This window comes from Haliaeetus albicilla, chromosome 7 (genome assembly GCF_947461875.1).
Source record: "Haliaeetus albicilla chromosome 7, bHalAlb1.1, whole genome shotgun sequence".
NCBI lineage: Eukaryota > Metazoa > Chordata > Aves > Accipitriformes > Accipitridae > Haliaeetus > Haliaeetus albicilla.
Window position 1 is genome coordinate 14,488,639 of NC_091489.1, and position 23,829 is coordinate 14,512,467.

A 23,829-nucleotide genomic window follows, 5' to 3' on the forward strand; every position below is an offset into this window, starting at 1 on the left:
CATCACTAGTACAGCAGTTGGGAATAATGTTCAGAGACAGATTTTTTTTTTTTTTTTTTTTTTAATTTGAGTAGAAGATGTACATATTTATCAAGAGACACAATTCCACTATTTTCCAGAAGCATAAGGTAGACAGGAATTTTCCGGGCCATGTGGTCTTTATGGTTTTGTCAGTTTTCTTCTTCCTGAGTTTCTTCTGTCATCAGAAAACTACCCTTGCAAGTTCAAACAGAACCTGTGGAATAGCAAACATGTTGATAGGAATTTTTATTTGATTTAATGATCCTTAAAACAGCTTACACTGTAAACGAGTAATCTGAAAAATAACTATGGCTGTAATTCACAAGTTACTTGCAAAGAACTGAAGACTAATCCACTTGTACAGTACATTAATAAAATAATCTTGATTCTCAAATTATGATATATATAAATTGAACTTGTTATTACATTTTCAGTGTGATAGTGGAAGAAAACCCCACCAACCTCTATGGTGATGAGTATTACTATCATCCACTCGAGGCGTAGAGCGTGCTTTTCATTCAGGTGATTTCGCATTAGGTCTGTCAGCTCCATGCAGTGCTGAAGCTTTTCATTCATTACCTGCAAGAGATTCCAAATATATGGCAAATCTGGATTCTGTAAGTGGAACAAGATCATTAAATAAAGGAACACAGTCCACAGAAGGGTTCACTGACCAGAACTAGAGAGGTGTTAACACTTGTCTGTGAAAGAAAAGAACAGAAAGTCCTGTAAGGCAACATGAGCAAGTGACAGAAGTTTCAATATAAATGAGTCTGTTTTTTCAATAGGTTCACAAAAATAATTGAAATTTAGATAATGCATCTACAGGTATTAAACTGCTTCTGGGTGCTATCTACTTGTGAAAACAGGCACAAGAAAAAGAATTTACAGCTTACTGGAATGCCTCAAAAGTAACTAAATATTGAAGGTTGCTGAACCACCAGAAGAGGTAGTTTTTGTGCTCCTCATTCTGGTTCAGCAGCAAGCATTATGTCCCCCTTCAATGAACTGACCTGACTGGTCATGTCAGTAAGAAGACGGCTTCACATCTCAGTTTTTAACTTGTTTTCTTGCACACATTTCAGAACAAGAATTAAACATCCTCTTCTTACAACCATGTAACACCTAATTTAGTGGCTCAGGAAATACACAATCCATTGATTTGAGGCAGGGTTGTTAACCTAAACTGGGTAAAACATGTGAGTGGGTTACAAACACATGGAAAAGGGGATATCGTATAGGATCCTATTATTCTTTAATCAGTTTCTACAATTAAAAGAAGACATTCATGGAGCAGTCTGTAACCCTGCTGAGCCAAAGACAGACAGCTGATCTGAGTGTGGAAAATTCTCCTAACAGTAAGACACATACCTTAACTCTGCGATTAATGTTAAGAAACTGACAAGTCTTGTCATAAAGCTCTTCCAGTTTTTCTCTATCCCAGTAGAAGTCAGGTGTTATTAGCAGGTCTGAACTCAGATTTATACGGTGCCTAAAAAGAATGGGTACTACAGTAGTCAAACTTTCTTTTGGTGAATACAGGAGCAAATATTTACATAGCATTTAAAAGAAACAGGAAAATTTTCCTGTAATTTTAAGTAAAATATGAAAAGAATCTCCTTTCATAGTAAAAATACAAGTGATTGTTTAAAATCGGTCACATCTCCTGAAACTTTTCTGAGAATACTGTACTGTGGAACAGTTTTGAGCATAAATGACTTTTGCCTTACGGCAACATTGCCTCCTCAACTTGTCACCTTAACTTTTGGTATCTGCAGAGAAGTCCTTGACTATGCTAGTAGCTCACTGAAGTGGTACGTGGATTAAAGTTACTGAGGAGCTGCTTAACAGCTTGTTTATATCTCAGAACTCTTAAGTGTGACTGGTACTGACACTGACATGGTGGGTATGTGAGCACAGCACACCTTGCTGAACCAGGCTATTGCCTCAACATTATAAAGGCTAAGAGCTAAAATCTCCTGCCCTCCACCTACTTCTCATATAAATCTTTGGACACTTAGAACATCATTGTTCATTACTGAACAGTCCTTCAAGTAGGGATATAAAATCCAATGTTTCAAATAGGAATTGCTTTTTTAATTTACCTCTTTCTTCACTGATTTTGAGGTTTTTTTTGTAAAAGAGTGTGTAATGCTCTGTATTCTCAACGGCCAAATCTCACTTCAGAGGGGAAAAAACCCCATTAAATTCTTACAGTGTAGCAGTGGTTTCTGAGTAAGTCAGGGGAAGAACAGAACTTACAGAAAAATTTTACTAACTCTAGGCCGTAGTTAACAGTTCTACCTACCCTGTCCTTCCTCCTGGCGTCCTCTGCACACTCTAGTATCTACTATAATTACTGGTTATGAGACCTGCGTTGCTGGACCCAGGGAGGGAAAAGGGTGTGGAATTTGGGCATTTACAATATGCTGCTTAATGCCTGTCTATAGTTGAGATGCCGTAGTGAGTGGTGAGCCAGCAGGTCCTCTAACATAAACAGCACATGCAGTCTCCAGCCAAAAGAAGGTTGAAGGAATTCCCCCACCCCACCCCACTGTGTTTCGTGTGTATTCTGGTCTTTGTATCGTGCAGAACTTAATTTTTAAGTTCTGTGTAACACAATGTCTTTGGTGTAACCAAAAAAGTTACCTTAACGCGAAGAGTTCTCCAATTTTCTGCATTACATCTGCATGAGACAGTTTTACCTTCCTTCGTGACTTCAGTATCTGCAAAGTAACAAGTTGTTCACCGCTTGATCAAGTAGAATGTACTAGTAGTTAAGAAGTCTGGAGTTTTACAGCCTGAAGTATGTATATGAGTGAAAATCTGAATGAATATCATACTTATTAACATTTGAGTTTTGTTTGCTTAGTGGTTTGCTTATCTAGCTTTGTAAGAATATCACCATGCAACTCTTCATCCAGGTTTTTTTTCAATAAATCACTGAGTATGACATCAGTATCTGTACAAAATCCTGGAGCATTTTCTATGAATGATTTCCTGAACAAGAGATCATTTGTTTTTTTCTTCCTACTATTGTTATTTTTAAGTCATGACAGCATTCTTTTACCTTGCTACTACTTAGCCTTTTTATAGACTTTTTACTTACAACAAACAATGTATTACCATTTATTTCCTTCATAAAAAAATACTAAAAATTATGTTTTCTTTTTTGAACCCTAGGAATTTCATTTTTGTGTTACATCATAGGCGCTTTGTACTTTAATTAAGTCTCACGAAAAACTGTGGTTTAAGTAACTCACCCAAACTCTTCATGTTAAAGCACATTACTTTCAGACCCAAGCTACCACACACTGTGGCAGGTTTTTGAATGCCGCTTGTCCTGTTACATGTACACGTTCAACAGTGGCAGGTGACAGTGGCACAACATGAGAAACATTCCAAGGCAGAACCCCACTCCCAACCCTTTAAAGACTGACGATTTCTTGTCCCACCGCTTTGCGGGTATTCTGAGCTTCTCTATGTTGATGGCTTTACCATCAAACGTGTTAAGCATTCAATTGCTTTTTTCATATGCTCAGCTGTATCTGGCCTGATCTTTTACATAGCACAAGAGAAAAGGAGGGGAGAGGTACAAACAAGACCTCACCTCAGGAATTGACTGGATAGATTCCACGAAGTTATCCAATAATGATTCCCAAATAGCCAGCTTTACTGCAACAGAGGTGACAGAGCAGGACACTGTGAGACATATATATGCTTTCCAGTAATCGTAACTTTAAATCTGCCAACATGCTGCTTCAAGACATGTTGATACATACAAACATTATTTGCAGCAAGTTACCGTTAGTATTATACCATCAGTGTTCATACACCTATGGACAAGTCTGGGTTGGGCACTGACACAACTCTGCATGCAGAGCCACCTTGAGCACAGCTCTCTTCTCCAAATGATCAGTTCAGATCCAGGAGAGTTTTTGCTTCAGCTCAGAAGTTGTGTGAGTGCTCTGCTGTATGTACAAAGCCTTTGCGAGCTACCTTCCAAGGAGGCTGGAGATAATGAGCCGTGCTGGAGTCAGGCTGACTTCATGTGGTGCTGCTCAAGAGTCTCCACTGCATTTCTAGCATCCTGCAGAACTCTCATTCTCCATTTGTCCAGTATTTGATGCAGCACGCTCAAGCCATGGAGAGTTAGCTTGCACAGACACACCACCTGTACTTGTTTAAGCTAAATTCAAACTTAAGCAATCTCCCATTTTGTTTTTAGGTGAATATACTGTTCACTGAAGATATAACTTCTCTTCTATGGAAGCTGTTCAGCACAGGCAATGGCAACACAAATTCTACTATGCCTCAGCTTGAGCCTGGAAAGATGTTTCTACAGGAAGATGACAAAAGTCATGCCTTTGTTCTTTAGTCTGCAGATTCCCCAACAAGAATGAAGTAACAACAGATCAAAAATTAACCCTATTCACTCCAAAGAATTAATCAGGGAAGATGTAATTGTCAAAATGAACTCTTTCATGGTAGTAACTGATAGTATCATCTAGGCAGGACGCTGACAGTAAATCCAATGCCGAGCATCCTTCACACTCATCTTTTGAATACAGAGGCCTAATCCAAGTCAGTGACTTAAATGACATTTAATTTAGCCCCTGAAAAAAAGCCAATAGGCATTTCAGCTATTACCGATTATTTGACAGAGGTTGGTTTCTGCTGTGTCATAAATTTGACTTGGACTATACTTGCATCCTTCATTTTTATTAAACATTATTGAACTGTTTTCCTTTATGATGTGGATGTCTCCCACTAACATAAATTGGTACCAATTATGTCCTGGGAATAAATCGCTTGCTCCATTATATGTGGCACTACGCTTCCATGCAGTGGCTTTATGAATAGGAAAACTACACGGAATGAAAGGCTTTTTTTCCTCAATAGTTCTTTCTTTAACAGTCAAGAGCCATTTAGTTATGCTGTACTCCTCCATCAAATGGTATATCACTTCAAAAACATGCATTCTGTTTCTTGATGTCTCTTCTGTTTGAAGGTGCAATTCCCCAAATACTACAGGAATCCTGTAATTTACCCTAAAAGCAGTAGGGGTAGACAGACCAGACGTCCTTTAAAGGTCTTTCTGAGGACAGCCTTACTGCTGCTAGCTTCTACTCCCACTTCCTACCTAATTCGAGGTCTGAAGCAGCAGAGAGGTGTATTGCCTCAAGCAGCAGCACCACTGCTGAGCCTGACTTCTTCCCAGTGCCTCCTGCTGTCTCCTGCCATGGCTAATAAGCCTGGAAAACATTATTTGTGACTCTGGTCTGCACCTTTGATACTGGTACACCTTCCCAGCTGGGAATCACTGCTCTACATTACTTCTTTAGCTGGCATCTAGCTTTTTTTGTTAGAGGAAATGATGTCAGGATGAATTACCTAAGATTACTGACAGGTTTCTACTACTGGACTCTACACTTCTTGCTATCCTAGAATAGTTCTCAAGGGTGGGGAACAGGATGCTCAGTAGAATGTGTATCTTTTGCAAAGTATGTTTCTTAATGTGCTTTGATAATCTTTGGGATGATTTACATTGAATGAGGTAATTCAAATTCACAGAAAACAAGGTAAAAGCTTTGAAAACGAATCCACCCACTGAAGCACAATCAATCTTTACACAGTTTACCTAAACCAGACACCGAGTCTTCTCCAACCTGTCACTGTACAGGTCCCACTTATAGTGACATTTCACAAAATCTGTAGCATAGGCTGAAATTACCAACAATATTAACTTACCAGAAAGACAAAGGGCATTTGAAAAGGCAAATTTCTGCAGAACAACTTCATCACTATCCAGCTCAGAATTTAACAAGATTTCTCCTTTATGAAGCTTTGACTGACCTCTGTTAAAACAGGATTGAAGCATCTTCATTGACTACGCCACCAGCAAAGGTTATTTATATAAAGTATACCATATCTATATGGACATCATCCCTGTCCTTGCATTTTACTCATGTCCAACCTGACAATAACCAAAACAAATCACTGAAAATTAGTTCCTCAGTCTAAGACTAATATTATGACCAAATTTTCTAGGTTTAAATGAAACTGCAGCAAGAAATGATGGTAACTACAGCATTACTATATACACATAGATAGTTCAGAGTAAGCAGGATGCTGGCCTCTCTCCTGCTCACTATCTCCTGTATTATCCATTTCTGTTTTTCTTTTCTTCTTTTATCAACATCACTCCCTCCCTGCTATGATGTTACTTTCCCTGAACCCTCTGTTGCACAGGGGGCCAGGAGCAAAGAAAAGGGGGCATGAGAGTCATTCAATTTATCGTGTCAATCTCACTATGAACTTGCATAAACACAATGGAATATGTCTGGAATCACAAATTACACAACTGGATAGTACATGCTGTTTTCAAATGGCTAGGAAAAAAAAAACCAAAAAGGAAAACCTGTCCTCTTACCAGGTTACCTTAAATAAGCTCAACCTCATTAGCTTAGCTCCTAGTGTTACACTGTCCTGTGTAGGACACAGGAGTTGTTTTTTGGTGCTGCTGGAAAACTACAGATAATTTATATAATAATTTACTTGGAGAAATACTTCTGTAAAGATCATAATGGTTTCTGTTTGGGATTGCTGAAGAACATAGTCAGTTGTGTGGGCATGGACCTTCATAATTTACAAAGTCTACTGCATAACGAAGTCACAAAGGCCATTACTTGCAGGTTTAGCAATACAGCAAAATTTGTCAATTTTGATTTACTGTTTTCTCCTTTATTTTACTCATTTGAAAAAAGAGTAAGGACAAGCATATTTTTACTAGTTGTTTTCGCTTGAATTTGTTTTAGGTATCTATCAGCTTTTATATAAAGAGTGCCTGAAGATACTTACTCTCCTATTCTATAGTTCATCTCTTCATTCTCCCAATGGACTAGTGCAACTTCATATGGCTGAATTTCATGCTGTTCTAACACTCGCATGACATTCTTCATCTAAGAAAAAGATAATTGCACACACAGGAACAGTTACCATGCAGTATACTATCACTCTACAAAGACCTCGCATATAATAGGTTGATGAATGCAACTTTCATGCTGAAGTTATTTAAGTAACAATGAACAGGTGTGCTAAGTAATGAAGTGATTATTAACACAGTTTACTTCTGAAGCTATCTGTAGCTGTGTGGAAGAATTTATGGCTATGAACAACTGCACGGAATCTGTGAAGACTAAAATGTCACTTAATGTCTGCATATATAAAACAGGGTAAGGATTAACCACAGCAGCAGTAAAGACAATGCGGATGTATTCAGTACTAAACAATGTGCTGTACAAGATTTTGGCAGATGTCTGATTGTGGGAATGAATCTTTAGGATAAGTACATCAGGTGGCTGTTTCTGCCAAAATTACTAGTTTGCTGCTAAAATCAATAGTTTTGTTTTGGCTACCAGAGGTTGGGTTATATTACAGAAATCCTTTATCACCACAGAAATCTGTAAAAATGGTTTCAGCTGCCCACATTCAACCCTGTAAACAGTTAAATGTGCAATTTTACTTGCAGAAGTAATCTCATTGTCATTTTATTCTCAAGCACACTAAAACCTGATGCAGTAAGAAAGAGCCCTTTTCTCTTACAAAACTTTCTCCTCTGACATCTGCCTTAGAAAGGAACAAGGATGAGGGATCCTACGTGCTACAAGGCTCCCCTCATAAAAATCATTCTGCAATTAGAACAAATTCTGAACTAAAAAACCCAGTCACCTACAGGTTTTTAAAAGGCATTTAGCTACACAACAGCAAATAAAAAAAAAAACCAATACACTTTTGATGCCTAAATTCTGTAAAGAGGTAAATCTTCCACTAAGTGGACCACATACTTAAAACACTCTCTTCAAAATAACAGTTAATCTTTTAGTGCAAAACTGTATACTAGTAAATAAAAAATCTGTTGGATCACCTGCAAGAGGGATTTTCTTTGCAGTGCTAGCTTTCTTCATTGCTTTCAAGAATTTTGGTGAAAGTATCTATGTAAGACACGATAACATTTTTCACTAAAAAGCCCCCAACCCTACAGCTACAACTGCTTGTTTCATAATCCTGAATTTAGTATTAGCATGACTAGTACTTGCCATATATTCCAAGTCTTGTGGTAAAAAAGGGCATGAAAAATTATTTTCATTTTTTAAGCAAGGAATTGTCTGCTGTTAGGCCAGTCAGCTCGGCCAACCAGGTATGCTGTGTCCAGGGACAGTACAGCAAGGCAAACGCTGCTAAAACAACACCAGAGGTAATAGCCGGTCCATAATGTAGCATGCCAGACTTCAAGAGTGCGTTCACTTGCATCCAAGTGCTCTAGCTGGCTTTGTGAAGTCATTAGTAATACAGTAATAATTATGCTGTTAATAGACTAACAGTCCCTTCCAGAACTACAACCAGCTCAGGCTTCCCAGGGCCAGTACAGAGCAAGATTTAACAAAGCTTTACAGACCATAGCCGATTCTGTGAAATTCATAGGTCTTGTAATGTGCGTACTTCCAAAGTTCTTCCATTGGTCTGGATAATGACAAATTGTATTTCAGTGGCAGCTTTCTTTTATGTAGTCAGAGTAATACAAAGGCTTCCACTGACTGATCTGAGTTTCTTCTAAGCCCCGTGTAATTTTATGGAAGGGACTACCTCTGACACAGTATATTTAATGAGAAGAGATGTTCTGGATTCACTAAATGCAAACTCTTGCAATTACAGGCAATCACGTCACACAATTTCCTTTTAAAAAAACAGATGAGACTCCACCTCAAAGCTAGTTTTGCTTTTTGCCCTTGCTATTTTTGGTGGTAAAGCTGTTGCATGATCTCCCTACTCAAGTACTTGAAAATGGTATTTAACATTTTAAATTTCTATTCATGATCAGTCTGTAGTTATTACTTCTTAAGTGTACATTAGTTTTAAATAGTTTTTCTTCTCCTAATAGTCATTCTGGAGTACTTTTAAAAAGCAATTTTGTCCATTCACAGTGATTCCCTACCTTCTGTTTTACTGAATTACTTTCAGTTTCTGTTCTACAGACCAGTTTGTTTTTTGTTTGTTTGTTTCAGTTCATTAAACATGTGCATAAAAATACCTCGTCTATTTGAGCAAGTTGTTTGGAAGTTAAAACTTTTACTATAATTTCAATAAGCAGAAAGAGGCAGTCTTCCTCTTCTTTTATATATAAAGCTAGCAAGGGACCAACTAAAGTTACTAGTACTGACAAGAAAAACGTGGTATCAATTTTTCAAAGGTACTTAAGCATGTACAACAAAACCAGATTTTTCACAGTACTCCAGTGGGTAGTGATGCCCAACTCATAAAAATCAACAGGAGTTATGTCAGCTAGTCTTCAGTAATACCTGTGAATCAGTAGCGTAGTTACAGCCATAGCATCCTAAGTGTGCTACAGGCAAGGTTTGAAGGGAGAACTAGTATCTTTTTGTAGGCCGGCTGATATACTGAACCCCCCCAAACCAGACAGGAAATCAGGAACATTTCAGGTCTGAAACAGAAAAAGTGAACTTGAATCCAGAAATTGTTCACATCTGGAAACAACTGCTCTGTGTTTTCATTTACCTTGAAAATCCTCCTGTGAACTTCTGTGCATCTCAGACTCATCTATTTAATACACCATTTAATTTCACATACTCTGCCTACAGGTAAGATCGATACTTTCCTCTTTGTATCTAGAATAGAGTTTTATTTAACTACAGTAATAAAACCCAATATATTATATTAAAAAATTTAAAGAACTTTAAATTTATTCATAAAAATAGATATGCCTGTGGCATACCCCTCTTGGTCAGCAAAGAGCACCAAATTATCATAAGGGGCATGTCATTCCAATATCAACGTATTTTAACAATTATACCAGCTAATAAAAATCTTCCTTCAGGAAAATTGCTAACTGGTAGAAACACAAAACAATACTAAAAAGTTGCTTACAAATTTTGTCTCTTTCAAAGTTATCCAAACATAAGTTTTGAATAGTTTTAACTTAAATAGAATAGAATGATCCTTTTCTTCTAACACATTTTCTGTTACATTAGTGCCTTTCAAACAACCATTCACAGGTTGATTTTTCTGATCTACTTCAGGACATAGAGCTGAAAGAATTTTCCTTTTGTCAATCTCACTAGATTAAGGTTTCAGATTTCTGGCTTTAAGCAGAAAATGTTATCCACTCTGTGTGCTACACATATATTTGCTCATTTTATGCAGAAAGTCAAGTTTCAAAGGTGATCTATCAGCAATCCACACACTTCAGGGCAGCAGGAGGCAAGCACCTCCACTCATTAGAAGATCAGTCCTTTTCCTTCATGGAAAGATCCAAGCTCCCAAACAATGCCCAAGCACGCTGAGCTTTGTGGGACTGACAAAACATCTGCTTATGAAGTCTTAACAAACAGTTTTGCTTTACTTACACTTTTCTCTTCCACATTCCAAAACACAACAGCCCCTTCCCTGTGAATTCAAGGAAAAACTGAAGTGTAATTATACTGTTTAAATGTATTTCAATGCAATACTCAAATTGTACAGTGACAATTTTTGTCATTGTGAATCAAGAAACTTAATACTATCTCCACAAAACCTACATAATAGTTGCTTTTTAGCTGTACTTTAGTCAAAAAACAGGAGAAGGTAAGTTATTTTTTAACCATTTAAATAATTCTGATTTTTTTTTTTTAATGATTCTGATTGAACAGTTATTCCTTGAGTTTCATGAGATAATATGATGCAACGATCTAGGAAGCTGCACTACTTCTGTTACGCCATTGCTATTAATACAATAATGTTTTGGGCATGATTTATAGCTTACCTGAAGAAAAAAATCATGCCAGGATCATCTTCTTTTGCAGATTTCTCAGTACCAATCACTAAAACGTTTGCAGCATCTAGTTTGAAATAAATGAAAAAAGTTGAAGAATTAGTCAAACTTCTATACATGATAGCTATAGGCATATAATTCCAGTTTAACAGTTACATGCTAACACATCAGCCAGTCCCATATTTTATTTTTCTGATGGAAATGCTTGTCAGGAAACAACTACAGTATCAAACTACACTGCTGCTCTGAAACATCACACTCTAGAGAGACTCAGCTGCTATGCTGAACTTCACTGGAATCTTTAGTTAATGAAATGTAACAGTTTTGAAGAACAAAAGACTTAAGGGAAAACTGATGCAGGGCATAGTAAATAACCAGGAACAGATTATAGACATGGACACATAAAGTGACTGAAGTTGCCCACAACTGCAGAGAAATTACCATTTAAATCTGCTTGCCCAGAATATCTTTCTCTTTTCTATATAGTAAGGGACTAATCTGCACTCAAATTGCACTGACTGCTTTGACAGTCAGAAACTTGAAAGAGCGTACCCCCAAGAAAGGAAAGGGTACACCTGCATCTTCCTTTTGGATCAGAATCATGCTTTTGAAACAAATCTTCCAGCCACCCTCATCTACCACGCTTCTGATGTGCACTGCAGAACAGTGTCAGAGTACACAAGCTGCCATTTTTTTTTTTTTTTTTTTTTTTGCATTAAATTAAAGTCAAAGAGGAGCTCCAAGAATGCACCTGTGGTACTCCAACCACTAACGGCCATTTGTTACAAAGGACCAGACTTGAGCTAGTGTAAGTAGAATGCCCCAAAACTTACAAAATGTGAATGCTGGGTTCTCAGAACAGCGTTTTGCTTTTTACCCCTATGGGTCTGCTCCACTGTACTACTACTCGCTAATATAGATAAAGTTTTAGAAGTCCTGATGTGGTTTTAACAAAAAAAAAGGTTACTTTCCAGCATGACTCATTTTGTTGCAGAACTAGCGGAGCTAGATCAGCAAAACCCCCTACTTCTACTATAAAGTGAGACTCTACAAAGAGGAATTTGCAGGGCCTAACACCTAAGCCTTAAAAAGTTCAACCCTATGTTGGTGCAAAAAGATCACAAGTCAAGTGACAAGGCATCAGTTTCAGCCTGTGTACAAATTCCACTCTCTGCTTTACTGCTCAAGCCATTGAGGCCAGGTAGACTAAGGCAGCAGAGAGAGATGAATCGGATATACTTTTGCTAATACCCAAATTGAGACCACACGAATCTGTATGAACTCTTTAAAGACTTTTCTTGCACTTGCTATTCCAGTTCAGAAACATATGATTTGCTGAATCACTAGAACAAATTTTAGGTGTGAAGTCTGAGTTCACCACGGAAGAAACATTTGTTTGCATTTTCTCATTTGCCTTTTCAAATATCACCCTTATCTTTATCCACTCCAGCCAAAACATACACAATTGAAGAGAATCTGGTCCATTGTAAGCGGAGGTACAGGATCTGCCTCTAAAATGTTTTTAAAGAGGTCAAAACCAAGAATAATGCTTAGGAAGAACACTACAAAGCAACAAATCCACACAATAATTGCTGATTTAGATTTCTATGTGCTAATATTTTTTGATTTTCCAAGAGTCGATCTTTTGAGTTGGTAACCAACCACTGCTACATATACAAGCCAACCACCAAAAGACATCAGATCTACTGGCACAATCCAACATCCTTTCATCATTACTTCCTCCAAACTTTTGATAAACAGTGTATTTATTGTGAGGAGTCAAAAACACACCATGAAGAAATGAAAGAACTGGGAAGACCCAAACTCCCAGGGTAAAACACCAGCACCAGCAACATTTGCCTTACAAAAATTCACAGTTGTGTTGGAGATTGTTTATACAAAGTTTCTATCCCAAAGCTGTGAAACCAGTGTTGGTTTTAATACAAAGAAACTACAAAGGAACATGAAGCCTACACTCTACAGCACCTTGTCTTTCCATGTTCATCTTTCTGAGCAAGACAATCATAGTAAATCTCATGTTTGAAAGAGACCCACTGGAGTACTATTGCACTTGGATTACTAAGTGTTTGAGAGGCAGCCAGATATTTGATAACCTTTACTGAAATGCTCATAAACACTATTTGTCATTCTCTTAGCTTCATATAATCTGTTCATTCAAAGAAAAAAAAAAAAAGCATTCTACTGCCAACATATGAAAATCACAGCTGTTCTAGGGCATAAGGTTCCTTAAGCTATAAAAAGCTCCATTTGTTTTTCTCTTGTAGTATACTGCAGCTATTTCCAAGCCATACTTTCCCAAGTCTTCAGAGATAACTGTATGGAAACCAGAAGCAATTACTTTGCTGAAGCCTAGCTAAGTGAAGCATTCAACAATTGCTAGGATATATTTGGCCCAATGAAAAAAAAGTATCGGCTGCATTCTCTTTACTAGAACTAGGCATTTATGTGTGTATCTTTTTCATTTCACTTAGTCAGCAAGATACTCTCTTGCATGCCTTCCTCTCCAACCCTCAGTGATTTACATTAATAGAAATGTGGGTTTGGGAAGATGCAGCACTCCAAATTACAAAATTGTTTTGACAGCTGAAGCATTACGGTATCACATTACTGAAAGATTAATTAAAATAAAGAAAACTTTCAGAATTTTTTCAGTTAGCAAATTCCTATAGAAATTCTTTGTATCAGAAAATTTTCAAATTTACTTTTCCTGCATGCATCTAATTTTTCAATACTTTTAGTGTAATTGTAATTTTGGGAAAATTACCATAGGGTAACAGCAACTGCTGGTTATATTGCTATTCTGAAAGGTTTAGTTGTGGCTTTTTTAGGCACATGGTATTTTAAAGCAAAGCAATATTTTTTATAGGCAGTATGATATATTCCAGGGTATTAAGCAGAATAAGAATACATAAAGTTATAAAAATTATATACCTCACCCATATTTCATTTCCCAAAATACAACATTGCTTTTAATATGTTTCAAAAATCTACCTCTAGGCAAACTTGTTATTTCAACATATCCATGTGAAGTCAGGTCATGACACAGATTACCAAGATGATATTCATCTGCTGTTGCAAAGGCTGTGCACTGCATCAGATTCTGTGCCAAAGGAATAAAGATTTGAGTTAGGGTAAGGCTGAAGCAAGATGTTCGTAAGACAACCGTTTGCCTCAAATTTATCATGAGAGTGACTTCTATTCACTCTTTTCTACGATATCATTGCCATGCTGTCCACCTGGTGTACAAATACTAACGAGATTACTTGCTCCCTGTTAAGTGGGAAGGCAAATCCCAGACTGATATCAAACCAGGTGACATGAGTAAGTCGCACCAAAAAACTCTGTGATAGAGCCACAAAGCGAACCCTTCTTCCCTGAATGCCAATCAAATGCTTTAACAGTAGAACCACACTTGCTACTGCTCTCCCATCCTACAGCTTATGACATACTTGGCTGACTGCTGAAATCAAAAGCGGGACACCCCCAGTATCAGCTTTAACATCTATATTTTAAAGGTAAATGGAATTCAGCTATCCCAGCCTGCTTATCAAACAGAAGCTCTAACTGCAAACATCATGTTCTTCCATGCACAAAGCTCACTGCCCAGGTAACTCCCAGGGTATGAGCCACCGCAACACCGCAGCACAGGAAGTTGCAGATCTTCTGGGCCTGTTGTAGGTGCTGCAGATCTACAGTGTGCCCCTGAGCTGAATCTTGCACTAACAACATGGTCTCAACTGACACGACAGTTGAACAGTATAAAACAGCCAGAGTTTGTCTCAATATTCCACAATCTTGAATAACTAAAATGCCATATTCAAACAAATAACTGGAAAAATAATACTGAATTGCAATGAGACTGACTCATGTGTGGCAAAGAAATCAGAAAATCATCTCTGTAAAGATTTTCTTGATGAATCAAACAAGTCACAGTAAACCGATTTACAAATTCTACTACTCATTTTAAGTGGATTTCTTTGTTCTGATACCATATGTATCCCGTGATAATGTTTTTCAGTACAATGTAGCGGAAGATATCCAGAAACCAATGTGTCTCATTACGGATCAGTCACTTCCCAGCTTTTTGTAACTAATACAAATGGGGATGTAACCAACAACAAATGAACAAAAGAACTGTACTTATCTGCAAGCATTTATACCCACACTATACTTCAACTTAAAATCCAAATTATATTCTTGCAGCACTCATACGCTATCAAACAGCAAGGCTTAAAAAGGTGTTGTACTCCTTGGGGGGCCTGTTACCAGTCATCAGAATCACAATCACACATTTAAAAGTTCTTTTCTTTTTTAATGTTAACATTCTGTTATCACTTCTAAAGCTATGCTTACACATCATCTTATTTCAGTGATCACTAACAGAAAATAAACTTTAAAAGTAATGACAATATTCAGTGTGCAATTTTGTAGGCCTATTTCCACAACTTTGCTACGAGGCTGAGTTAACAGTGGAACAGAACTGCGTTTTCAATTTCCTTGCTGTAGTACCTTTGCAAAGTTGCATTATCACGATTTCATCTGTGTAAATCCATTCTCAATCTCTAAACTGCCAATGCAAATTATTTATTTCAGATTCTTCCAGAAAGCTCTGGTTATTACAAGTACACATGCTCTGCCTTGAAACCCTTGTGTCAAGAGTTAAGGGAACAAACTCTTTTCTTCCAGCTAGTATATAATCTGAAAATCTCTACCCTGCTCTATGCTTCCCATAGTTTATTACTTGTGCTATTGTTCATTTCAAGGCAGATGCACTACAGGACAGACTTTCTGTCTTACTGCTGCAATTTTAGTTTCAACATAAAGACTTTAAATTTAGTTAGAGCCAGAAGTTTTCTGCTAAGACTACATGCCTGAAATAGCATTTTGGATATGCACTAGTTTGTTTGGTTTTTTTTTACAATGTACTGTTTCACTTAAATTTTTACTAAAATCTTGTTTGATGGGAAACATTTGGATTGGGTGTAATCTGAGATTAAGACACCTAAAATACATGTGTCCACAGGCACTCTAGATGTCTAAGCTCCCATGACAGTTGGTGGAGATATAGCCAAAACATCTATACGCTAATGAGCAATTCAGCTAATCCTAAAACAGACACCTTAACTGGCCAATCAACCTTTATGCCATGCTTTCTGCTATGTCACTTTCACCTACAAACTTCAAAAAAACAGAATACAAAATCTGTACTGGTGCTAGAAAGAAACTCCAGCTACTCACCACCCTCCTCCTTTCTGCCTACAGCCAGGGCTTCATTGGGATTCTATTCAGAGTACCACAACAGCTAACCTTAGAAGTAGCCATCCTAAATACCTCAACAACTCATTTTCCATGTCATCACGCCCCCAACAACTGTACAGGCTCACGGAACCATAATTCTCCTTAGCCCACCCCTTCCACTTCAAGCATACAAAAATTTTTAAGAAAGAAAACCTGTAGGATGAACTTAAATCCTCACGTCACCATAGGAATCAGTCTTTATCTTACGTGTAGTAAATACTACATCTTTACTTTAATTTCAAGCTTCTTCTATACTATATGGCTATAGCATTAAAAATTAGCTCAAAGGCTTTTCATGCAGTCAGACCTTAGGAGGTTAACTAAACTGACTAGGGGTACTACTCACTGATGGACTGACTAAACCAGTTAACTGCTTTCAAGTAACTCCTCTATCTATCCTGAAAAACTGGTCTTACAACCATTTATCACTGCTGCTGCTCAGCACTCTGCCTGTAAACAACACATGAAGACCAGTGCAGGGGAGGGGTGGGAAGGACCTTATACACGGACTGTTCTGCAAAAGAAGTGCCAACTGCCAGGCCCTCCCAGACAGAAAACACCAGAGATCCTCGGGGTTCATCTAACTGAGAAACTTAGGAGTGGACCTAGAGCTACTGCCTCAAGGGGCAGACCAGGTAGGAGAGGACGCAGCGGCCTGCCCCCAGGTAACTGCCCTGGCAATAGGGCCTGCGTTACCAGAGGGCTCTTGGTTGCCTCCACATGGTGCAGGCAAGAGCAGCTTTTTCAGGACACCAGGATTTAGAGAAAACCAATGGCACGCTGAAAAAAAAGACCTCAAGGATTCTCCATTTGCGCTACTTCTATTAGTCATCTTGCAGAAATCGGCCACATCTGTAAGTTATTTCTCTATACTACATATCTATAAGGAAATACACAAACAGGTAAAAAAAATGCTTATTGCAAAATACTGTCAGCCTGCAGACAAGGTGGCAGCCTGTCCAGACCCCTGTAGATGGGGCTATATATCTGACAAAACCTTATGGGGTTTATTCAAAAATAGAAGATGTTTCTGTTAGGTCTGAGTTTGTGTGATTTCTGGCACAGCATTTGGCCACGTGGAAGCTTCCTTAGACAGTATATTATTATTTCAGTGTATCAGGAGTATTTTCTCCATTTCTTCACAATGAAAGAAAGTAAAAATAGCAGCGCATATTACTTGCATACACATATATGAACATGTCAAACAAAGAAACTGTTTGCGTTCTATGCTGCCATCTAAAAGCCTCAAGAAACTAAAAAACCTGTCACTTCAATTCACCCAACAACAAAAAGAAGCAACCTCTGAATGTATTGTCATAGCATGAATAACAAGCTTGAAACATTACATGGTGTTTCAGGACTAATATTTCTTTTTTCTTTTTTCTTCTTTCTTTTTTCAAAGCAACAGGAAAATACAAGTGGGAACTAAACTGTCTGTAATGGAGCCTTTATGTTACATTAAAGCATACTCCTGCTCATCATACAAAATATTAAACAGAAGCTTAGTGACAAGAAGGCAAGCATTAAAACTTCAGTTTCTGTGCTTATGTTCATTAGATCATGTAATAGACATATGTGAAGGCAATGTGGAAGCTATTTCTGAAAGCACAATACTTGTTTCAGTCTCATCAATAACACTACTTTATTAACAATACCCTGGAACTCTTGAAGAGTAACACTTCTGACACCAGAATCTTTGTTGGAGATCTTATATTCAAGTATGCTTAAGGTCTGCCTTGGCTAGTACTAAGGCTTGCAAAGAACTATCTCAAGGAGAAACAGCCACAAGTATGCACTGTTTCACTTAATCATATCTCATTTTATCCAAAACAGTTTGTTGCTGCAATTACCCTATAGACCTAGGAGTCTGGAGGTCAAGGTGCTATTTCTACACAAGGAATAATCTTCCTCAAGTAACACAGGCTACATCTGAACCTCTGTTTCCCATCTGAAACTTAATCTGAATATAAACTTTATATTATTTACTTTCACCTTGATTTCTGCTTGAGTGAAGCCTTAAAACTGGGTAGAACTGGACAAGCAAGGATACCTAGGGAAAGTTAAATTATTCTGAAAGCTAGACTTTGTTTCTCAATATTAAATGTGATTTGAGAGCACTGGTTAAAGTTGTTAATAATGGATTTCATCTTTCCACTTATCTTCCCTCCGCTTCTGTTCACACATTGCTAGTAAGTCTCTATTTTATCTTCAAAATACCAGACAAACTAGTTTCTATCAAGCTTGTTTCGGATTGCAGAGCTCCAACCTCTTTGTGGCCACACTAGGATAAATAATTAAATCCTCCTCACCAAAAAAACCATGTTAATTTCATTAAAATGTTTATCTAAACCCAAATCTGAATCTAAATTAAATTGGTGAAGTTCCCTTAATGTTATACAGACTGTAAATTTTCTACTTTACCTCCATGTCTGACAGTAGTGGCTGGTTAGTTCTGGATGGCTGCTTGGTCCTTGGTGCCTTCAGTGGCCTCTTAACTGGCTGGTTACTCTGTTTTGGAATAATTTTACCAGCTGATACAACCGAGTAAAACCTTGATGAGATGTTCCTAAGCTTTTTAATATGCTCTGTATTGAGCTTGTAGTTTTCCATTGTCGCCACACCAAAACATTTCCAGAATGGAAAAAAACCCTCCCCACTCCGATAGTAAACATTTTTTCCCAAAGCCGATAGATTTCCTTGGAGCAACTGCCAATTCTTGACTTGCACGCATCGACTTGTCAAAAAAGAGGAAGCAGTTTTCAGAGCGTACAAATTCCAAGACTTTGCTGTTCTGTGAGCTGTTCTGTCAACTTCATTATCCAGCTTTGATAGTAGACGTCCAGTTTTATCGAAGCTTTGGCACTGGCAGATCGTTGTTAAAGCGTGGAAAGACCTAATCTGAAGGCGCAGAAGTTTCAGTCTCATTGCTTCCCTCAGAACTGTATTTAAAACAAACAAAATCATCCATCAACCATTTGGAAAGAAAGAATATGATTTTCCCCTTATCTAAAAGGCGACCCATACTCGTTTTGCATGTGTTAGTACTTTTAAGCACATAAACACTGGTGGGATTAAACAGCTTTTTTTCAACACTATGGAAATACTCTAATTAAGATCAAAACACATTATTGAGCTGTGTGCTTGCAACACATGGTGAAAAAGTAGAACTGGTTGCTATGTCAATATGTAAGCAGGCATCTTTTCCCTCTGTTGCTCATTCTGTGTAGCAGTCTGCACTCTCAGTAACCCCACGGATGAAATTACTCATGAGCCAGCACACACACCTTGAAGAGGATATCAGACTCTGTGAAGCATTATTTTACACAAAATAAAAACAACAATTAGATTACTATGGGGTTGTATGGGAATGTCACCTATAGAATACACACACTGATCAGCATCAGCTGAAACTGCTGTATTGCAAACAGCCAAGCACGGATCCAGCTCCGTTCATCTGTCTTGACTAGAGCAAGAGCCGAGTCAGTCAGGTTACGGTCTTGATCCTGCTAGTACATACTGATGCAAGAGGGACCACAAGGCCTGCTTGCAGATCTACCTGTGCTGATGGAAACACGATACTGTCCTTGTTCTGTTATTCCAGACTAAGAGCAAGCTCATTATATTCATGCTACGTTGTATGAGCTAATCAAATAAGCTTTAAAAGTATTGACAGGCAGTAGACTGAATACCTCAGTGGGTGTGTTTCACTTGCTGAAAAATTGCAGTGTCAAGTCCCTGCCCCCATCTGCTTTTATTAAGCAAGAACATTTCCCTCATGACACAAAATCCATCTTCAGCAAGTTATTAACAAGAAAAAAAAAAGTCATTAAGTTGTATAGTTTGAAAAAACTGCCAATTTCAGACTATTTTTCAAAAACTGTGTAAAGAAGGATCTTCAATACCACCCATACATTTAAGGTAATAGTTCAAATAAGCATTTTCTTGTGGGAACAAATTGCGTGCCGACTGGAACAAGCCCTCCATCCTGACAAGGATACCTAGATGCTAGCACAATGCACACACAACTTGAAATAAAACAAACCTCACCCTGACATAACTTAACACAAGGGGAGCACACTAATTCTGGTGAAAGAAGCACGCAATACTACTACTACAAAAAAAAAAAGACGACATTAAACACCTTTAGGCTATCACACAATAAGTAATTGATATTAGGCATAATTTTATATGCTCTTCACTTGTAGCTTTTTGCCTGATTTGTAAGCCTGTTATTTGCATACTTCTTAGAATAAACTAATTATTAATTTCATTTTAAACTTGTCTTGTATTTAAAAAGCAACCCAGAAGGCTCTGCCCAGGGCAAGGCACATTTACCTTTTTAAAGGCCCGTTACCTCTGGATAATCAAGAAAGCTGAAAAACTCAATAACTGCAACCCAAGGTAGTACAGAGCCAGGGCAAGGGGAGAAGTCTCTGGAAGCGTGGGGTAACTGGCAGAAAGAGGCTCACAGAGGCCAGGCACATCCGCACCTTCCTAGCCAGCAAAACCTTGCCTCAAATCACGGTGATCCCAGGGGTGATTTTTCAATCGTACGGGCTTACAGCAAGTTACAAGGAAGCAGTGATCCTAGAGACTAAATTCCACGGCGGAGCCTTAACGCCAGGTTTGCCACAGCAGCGGCACCTAGGCAGGAAGCGTGGAACAGAGCGATCCCAGAAAGAAGCGGGACAACGAGCTACCACAGCAAGACAGCGGGCGCCATCTCCGAGCAGCAAAAACAAATCGACCCTTTATTTTCCAACGCCTCTTTAATACAAGACACGCTTTATTCACGCCCGTTGCCTTTCCGGCCGGCAGTCCAAGCTTACTGCGGCAGAGCCAGCAAGACGTACGAGTAAGCCGGGCCCACTCCGCCCCCCCTCGGGTGCTGGAGGCCCCGCCAGCAGGGCGCTGCTCTCCTGCGCCTCGCTACCGGCACACTCCGCTCCTGCCCAGCCCCCGCTCGGCGGCGGCGGGGCCCCCTGCCCTCCCTTCCCCTGAGGGAAACAATGGCGGCGGCAGCCCTACCCCCGGGAGCGCCCCCTCAGGTATGCGCGGGGAGAGGGGAGCGGCCGCCCTCCTATTGGCTGCCTGCCGGGGAGGGCGGGAAAGGGGCCGACAGGGGGCCAATCGGGCGGAGAAGGCGCCCCGCCTCCGCAGGAAGAACGAGGCCAGCTCCGCCCCCGTCCGAGGCGGCAGCCGAGGCGCTCGGGCCCCCGCCCGGCGGCGGCGCGCGGCTGACGGGCGCCCCTGGCGGGCGCGCGGGGAAGCGCCACCGCCCGGCCCAGCGTCACCGCGCGGAGGGGAGGGGGGCCGGCCCCCCGCCCCCGTTCCGTAACGCTCGGCCTCCGCCGCGGCTGCGCCACACCCGGGGTGCGCCCGGCGGAGCGGCCGCCGGCGGCAGTGCCCGAGTAGGGGGGGGGTGTGTGGGGTGTGGGGGGAGCGGCCCGGCCGCTTTCCTGCCCCGGCCGCGGCAGGGGCAGTCCAGGGGCGGAGGAAGGGACGGGGCAGGGAATCGCCCCCCTCCCTCCTGCGAGCAGGGCTCTTCCTCACCCCTGAAACCGCCTCCCCTCACGGCCTACGGCCCTGCCTCGGGGCAAGGGGGGGCGGGGCGCGGGGCCCCCCCGACTCGCGTCAGGGTCAGAGACAGCGGGAAGGGCAGGAGAGGCCGCCCCGGCGTCCGTGCCGCCGTCCTCCCCCCCCACCGGGGCGGGGGGGGGTGCTACGCAGCCCCCCCTCCCTCAGCAGAAGGTCCCGTCGCAGCTCCGACCGGCGGCGGGGAGCCCTCAAGGGCAGCCGCCCCGCCGCCCCTCCCCCTCCGCCCGCCGCCGCCGCCGCCGCCGCGGGAGGGGCGAGGCGGTTCCCGCCGCGCGCCAGCACTGACCTGGGGGAGGGGGCGAGCCGCTCTCCGCCGCGCGAGCCGCGGCCCCGCCCACCGCCCGCCGAGCTCCGCCAGGGCGCGCGGGCCGCCAGGCCCCGCCCGCCCGTCCGTCGCCGTGCCGCGCCGCGCGGCGGGCGCGGCTGACTCACCAATAACGTCCGGCTGCCTCGCCCCACTTCCGGGGGGCGGTCCGCCGGCTCGCGGGGGCGGAGCAAGATGGCGGCGGTAGCGGCGCTACCGGTCTCCCTGTCGGGCAGGTTTAAGGGGTCCGTGGCGGCCTGGCGCGCTGGTTACCGGCAACGGGGTGGGCGGGTGGCAGGAGAGAGCTGAGGGACCGCTGGTGCCTCCCCGCCTCCCTCCCCGCCGCCGCTCTGGCCGGGGAGCGGCCGCCTCGGGGCGCCGGACCCCTCGGTCGGGGCCTCCGGCCTAGCGGCGGGTGCCGGGCGGGGCCGGCTCTCGACCTACTTCTGCGGGCGGGGGCAGCGCCGTGGACGGTCCGGCTCGGCCGGGGGCGGCTTGGCCGGGAGGCGGCGCTGTGGGCGCCGCGTTGCCGGCTCCGCGGCGGCGGGCGCCTCCCGGGGCCGGCGTTTGCTCGCCTCGGCCCCCTCTGTCCGTGGCGGTTGTCCGCGCCTGTTGCTGACGGGAATAGGCCTTAGAGGGTGCGAGCGGTGCCTGAGTTTTTCCCAGGTGTCCTTGGGTTCGCCGTTGGGCGGTGGGTGACGGCTGAGTTCCGAGTCCCTGAGGGCGGGGCTCCTGCCGGCGGGATAGAGCCCTTCGGATCAAAGTCGTTCCTGGGGCCGGGTTCGGCTCTCCGCAGGGCGGATCGCGCCTTGCTCGTTGTCCTTCTCGCCTACCGACAGCGTCTGGGGAAGGTGTCAGTCAAGCACAGAGTGGAGAGCAAGTAGTGTGGATTTTCTCGTGGATACAAGATACGCTTTAAAAGAATCTCTGTGCTTTTAATTTTAAATTTCCTTGGGGGGTCACATCTGGGTAACTGAGCAATTAGAGAATGCCTTTTAGCCTGGAGTTAACTGCAGTTTTCACTCTTTCGGCAGGGGTGGTCATTTAGCATTTTCTTCCATGAAAAGACTGCCGTTTATCTTTTTCTTCAAAAGCAGACCTAAGAAGCTGACCTATTTGAGATTTTGTTTGGTTTTTATTGGTCTCCACTGCTTCAAAGGCACATAAAACCGCTTTTAAGACTGTCGTGGTTCAACCCTAGCTGGCAACTAAGCACCACGCAGCTGCTTGCTCACTGCACCCCCCCCCCCCCATGGGATGGTGGAGAGAATTGGAAGGGTGAAAGTGAGAAAACTCATGGGTTGAGATAAGAACAGCTTAATAATTGAAATAAAATATTAATAATAAATTGTAATGAAAAGGAAAATAATGAGAGAGAAATAAAACCCAAGACAAACAAGTGATGCAAATGAAAACAATTGCTCACCACCAACCAAAGGATGCCCAGCCAGTCCCTGAGCAGCAGATCACCCCCCCAACTTCCCCCCAGCTTTATATGCTGAGTGCATGACATCACATGGTCTGGAATATCCCTTTGGTCAGTTGAGGTCAGCTGTCCCAGCTGTGTCCCCTCCCAACTTCTTGTGTGTCCTCGTTGTTCCCCCCCCCCCCCCCCCGCCTGCTTGCTGGTGGGGTGGGGTGAAGAGCAGAAGAGGATTTGATGCTGTGTAAGCACTGCTCAGCAGTAACAAAAACATCCCTGAGCTATCAACACTGTTTTCAGCGCAAATCCAAAACAGCCCCATGCCAGCTACTATGA

General features: G+C 41.6%; 2 protein-coding genes across 7 annotated transcripts in view; one reads left to right on the forward strand and one right to left on the reverse strand.

Annotated features, from left to right (window-relative positions):
- Positions 1-24: 24 nt before the first annotated feature.
- On the reverse strand, positions 25-23,544 carry RMND1 (required for meiotic nuclear division 1 homolog). Of its 5 annotated transcripts, none has more exons than XM_069787021.1 (12): positions 23,497-23,544; positions 18,590-19,107; positions 13,862-13,970; positions 10,841-10,916; positions 10,446-10,485; positions 6,883-6,983; positions 5,773-5,879; positions 3,632-3,696; positions 2,671-2,747; positions 1,393-1,513; positions 448-600; positions 25-235 (listed from the first exon to the last, which is right to left on the reverse strand). In XM_069787021.1, the coding sequence occupies exons 2-12, from the start codon at positions 19,091-19,093 to the stop codon at positions 203-205; spliced, it is 1,386 nt and encodes a 461-aa protein (XP_069643122.1). In that variant the 5' UTR covers positions 19,094-19,107; positions 23,497-23,544; the 3' UTR covers positions 25-202. The 5 variants fall into 5 exon arrangements, with proteins under 5 accessions (XP_069643122.1, XP_069643123.1, XP_069643124.1 ...); XM_069787022.1 differs by lacking the exon at positions 23,497-23,544 and adding an exon at positions 22,199-22,454; XM_069787023.1 differs by lacking the exon at positions 23,497-23,544 and adding an exon at positions 22,053-22,185 and having other exon boundaries at positions 484-600.
- LOC104318025 (damage-control phosphatase ARMT1-like) overlaps positions 22,227-23,829 on the forward strand; it is a 67,960-nt gene continuing 66,357 nt past the window's right edge. Inside the window, exon 1 of one of the 2 annotated variants that reach the window (XM_069787018.1) lies at positions 22,227-22,315. In XM_069787018.1, coding sequence (XP_069643119.1) covers positions 22,266-22,315 — 50 coding nt within the window. In that variant the 5' untranslated portion in view covers positions 22,227-22,265. The remainder of the gene's footprint in view (positions 22,316-23,829) is intronic. The other variant, XM_069787017.1, reaches the window with a different exon arrangement.

Coding starts and splice junctions, on each gene's coding strand:
- RMND1 (XM_069787021.1), bottom strand. CDS start 19,093: ATGAGACTGAAACTTCTGCGCCTTCAGATTAGGTCTTTCCACGCTTTA. Junction 10,486..10,840: donor GGCATGATTTTTTTCTTCAG/GTAAGCTATAAA, acceptor TTGAATTCACAG/GGAAGGGGCTGTTGTGTTTT. Junction 601..1,392: donor ACATTAATCGCAGAGTTAAG/GTATGTGTCTTA, acceptor AATCTCTTGCAG/GTAATGAATGAAAAGCTTCA.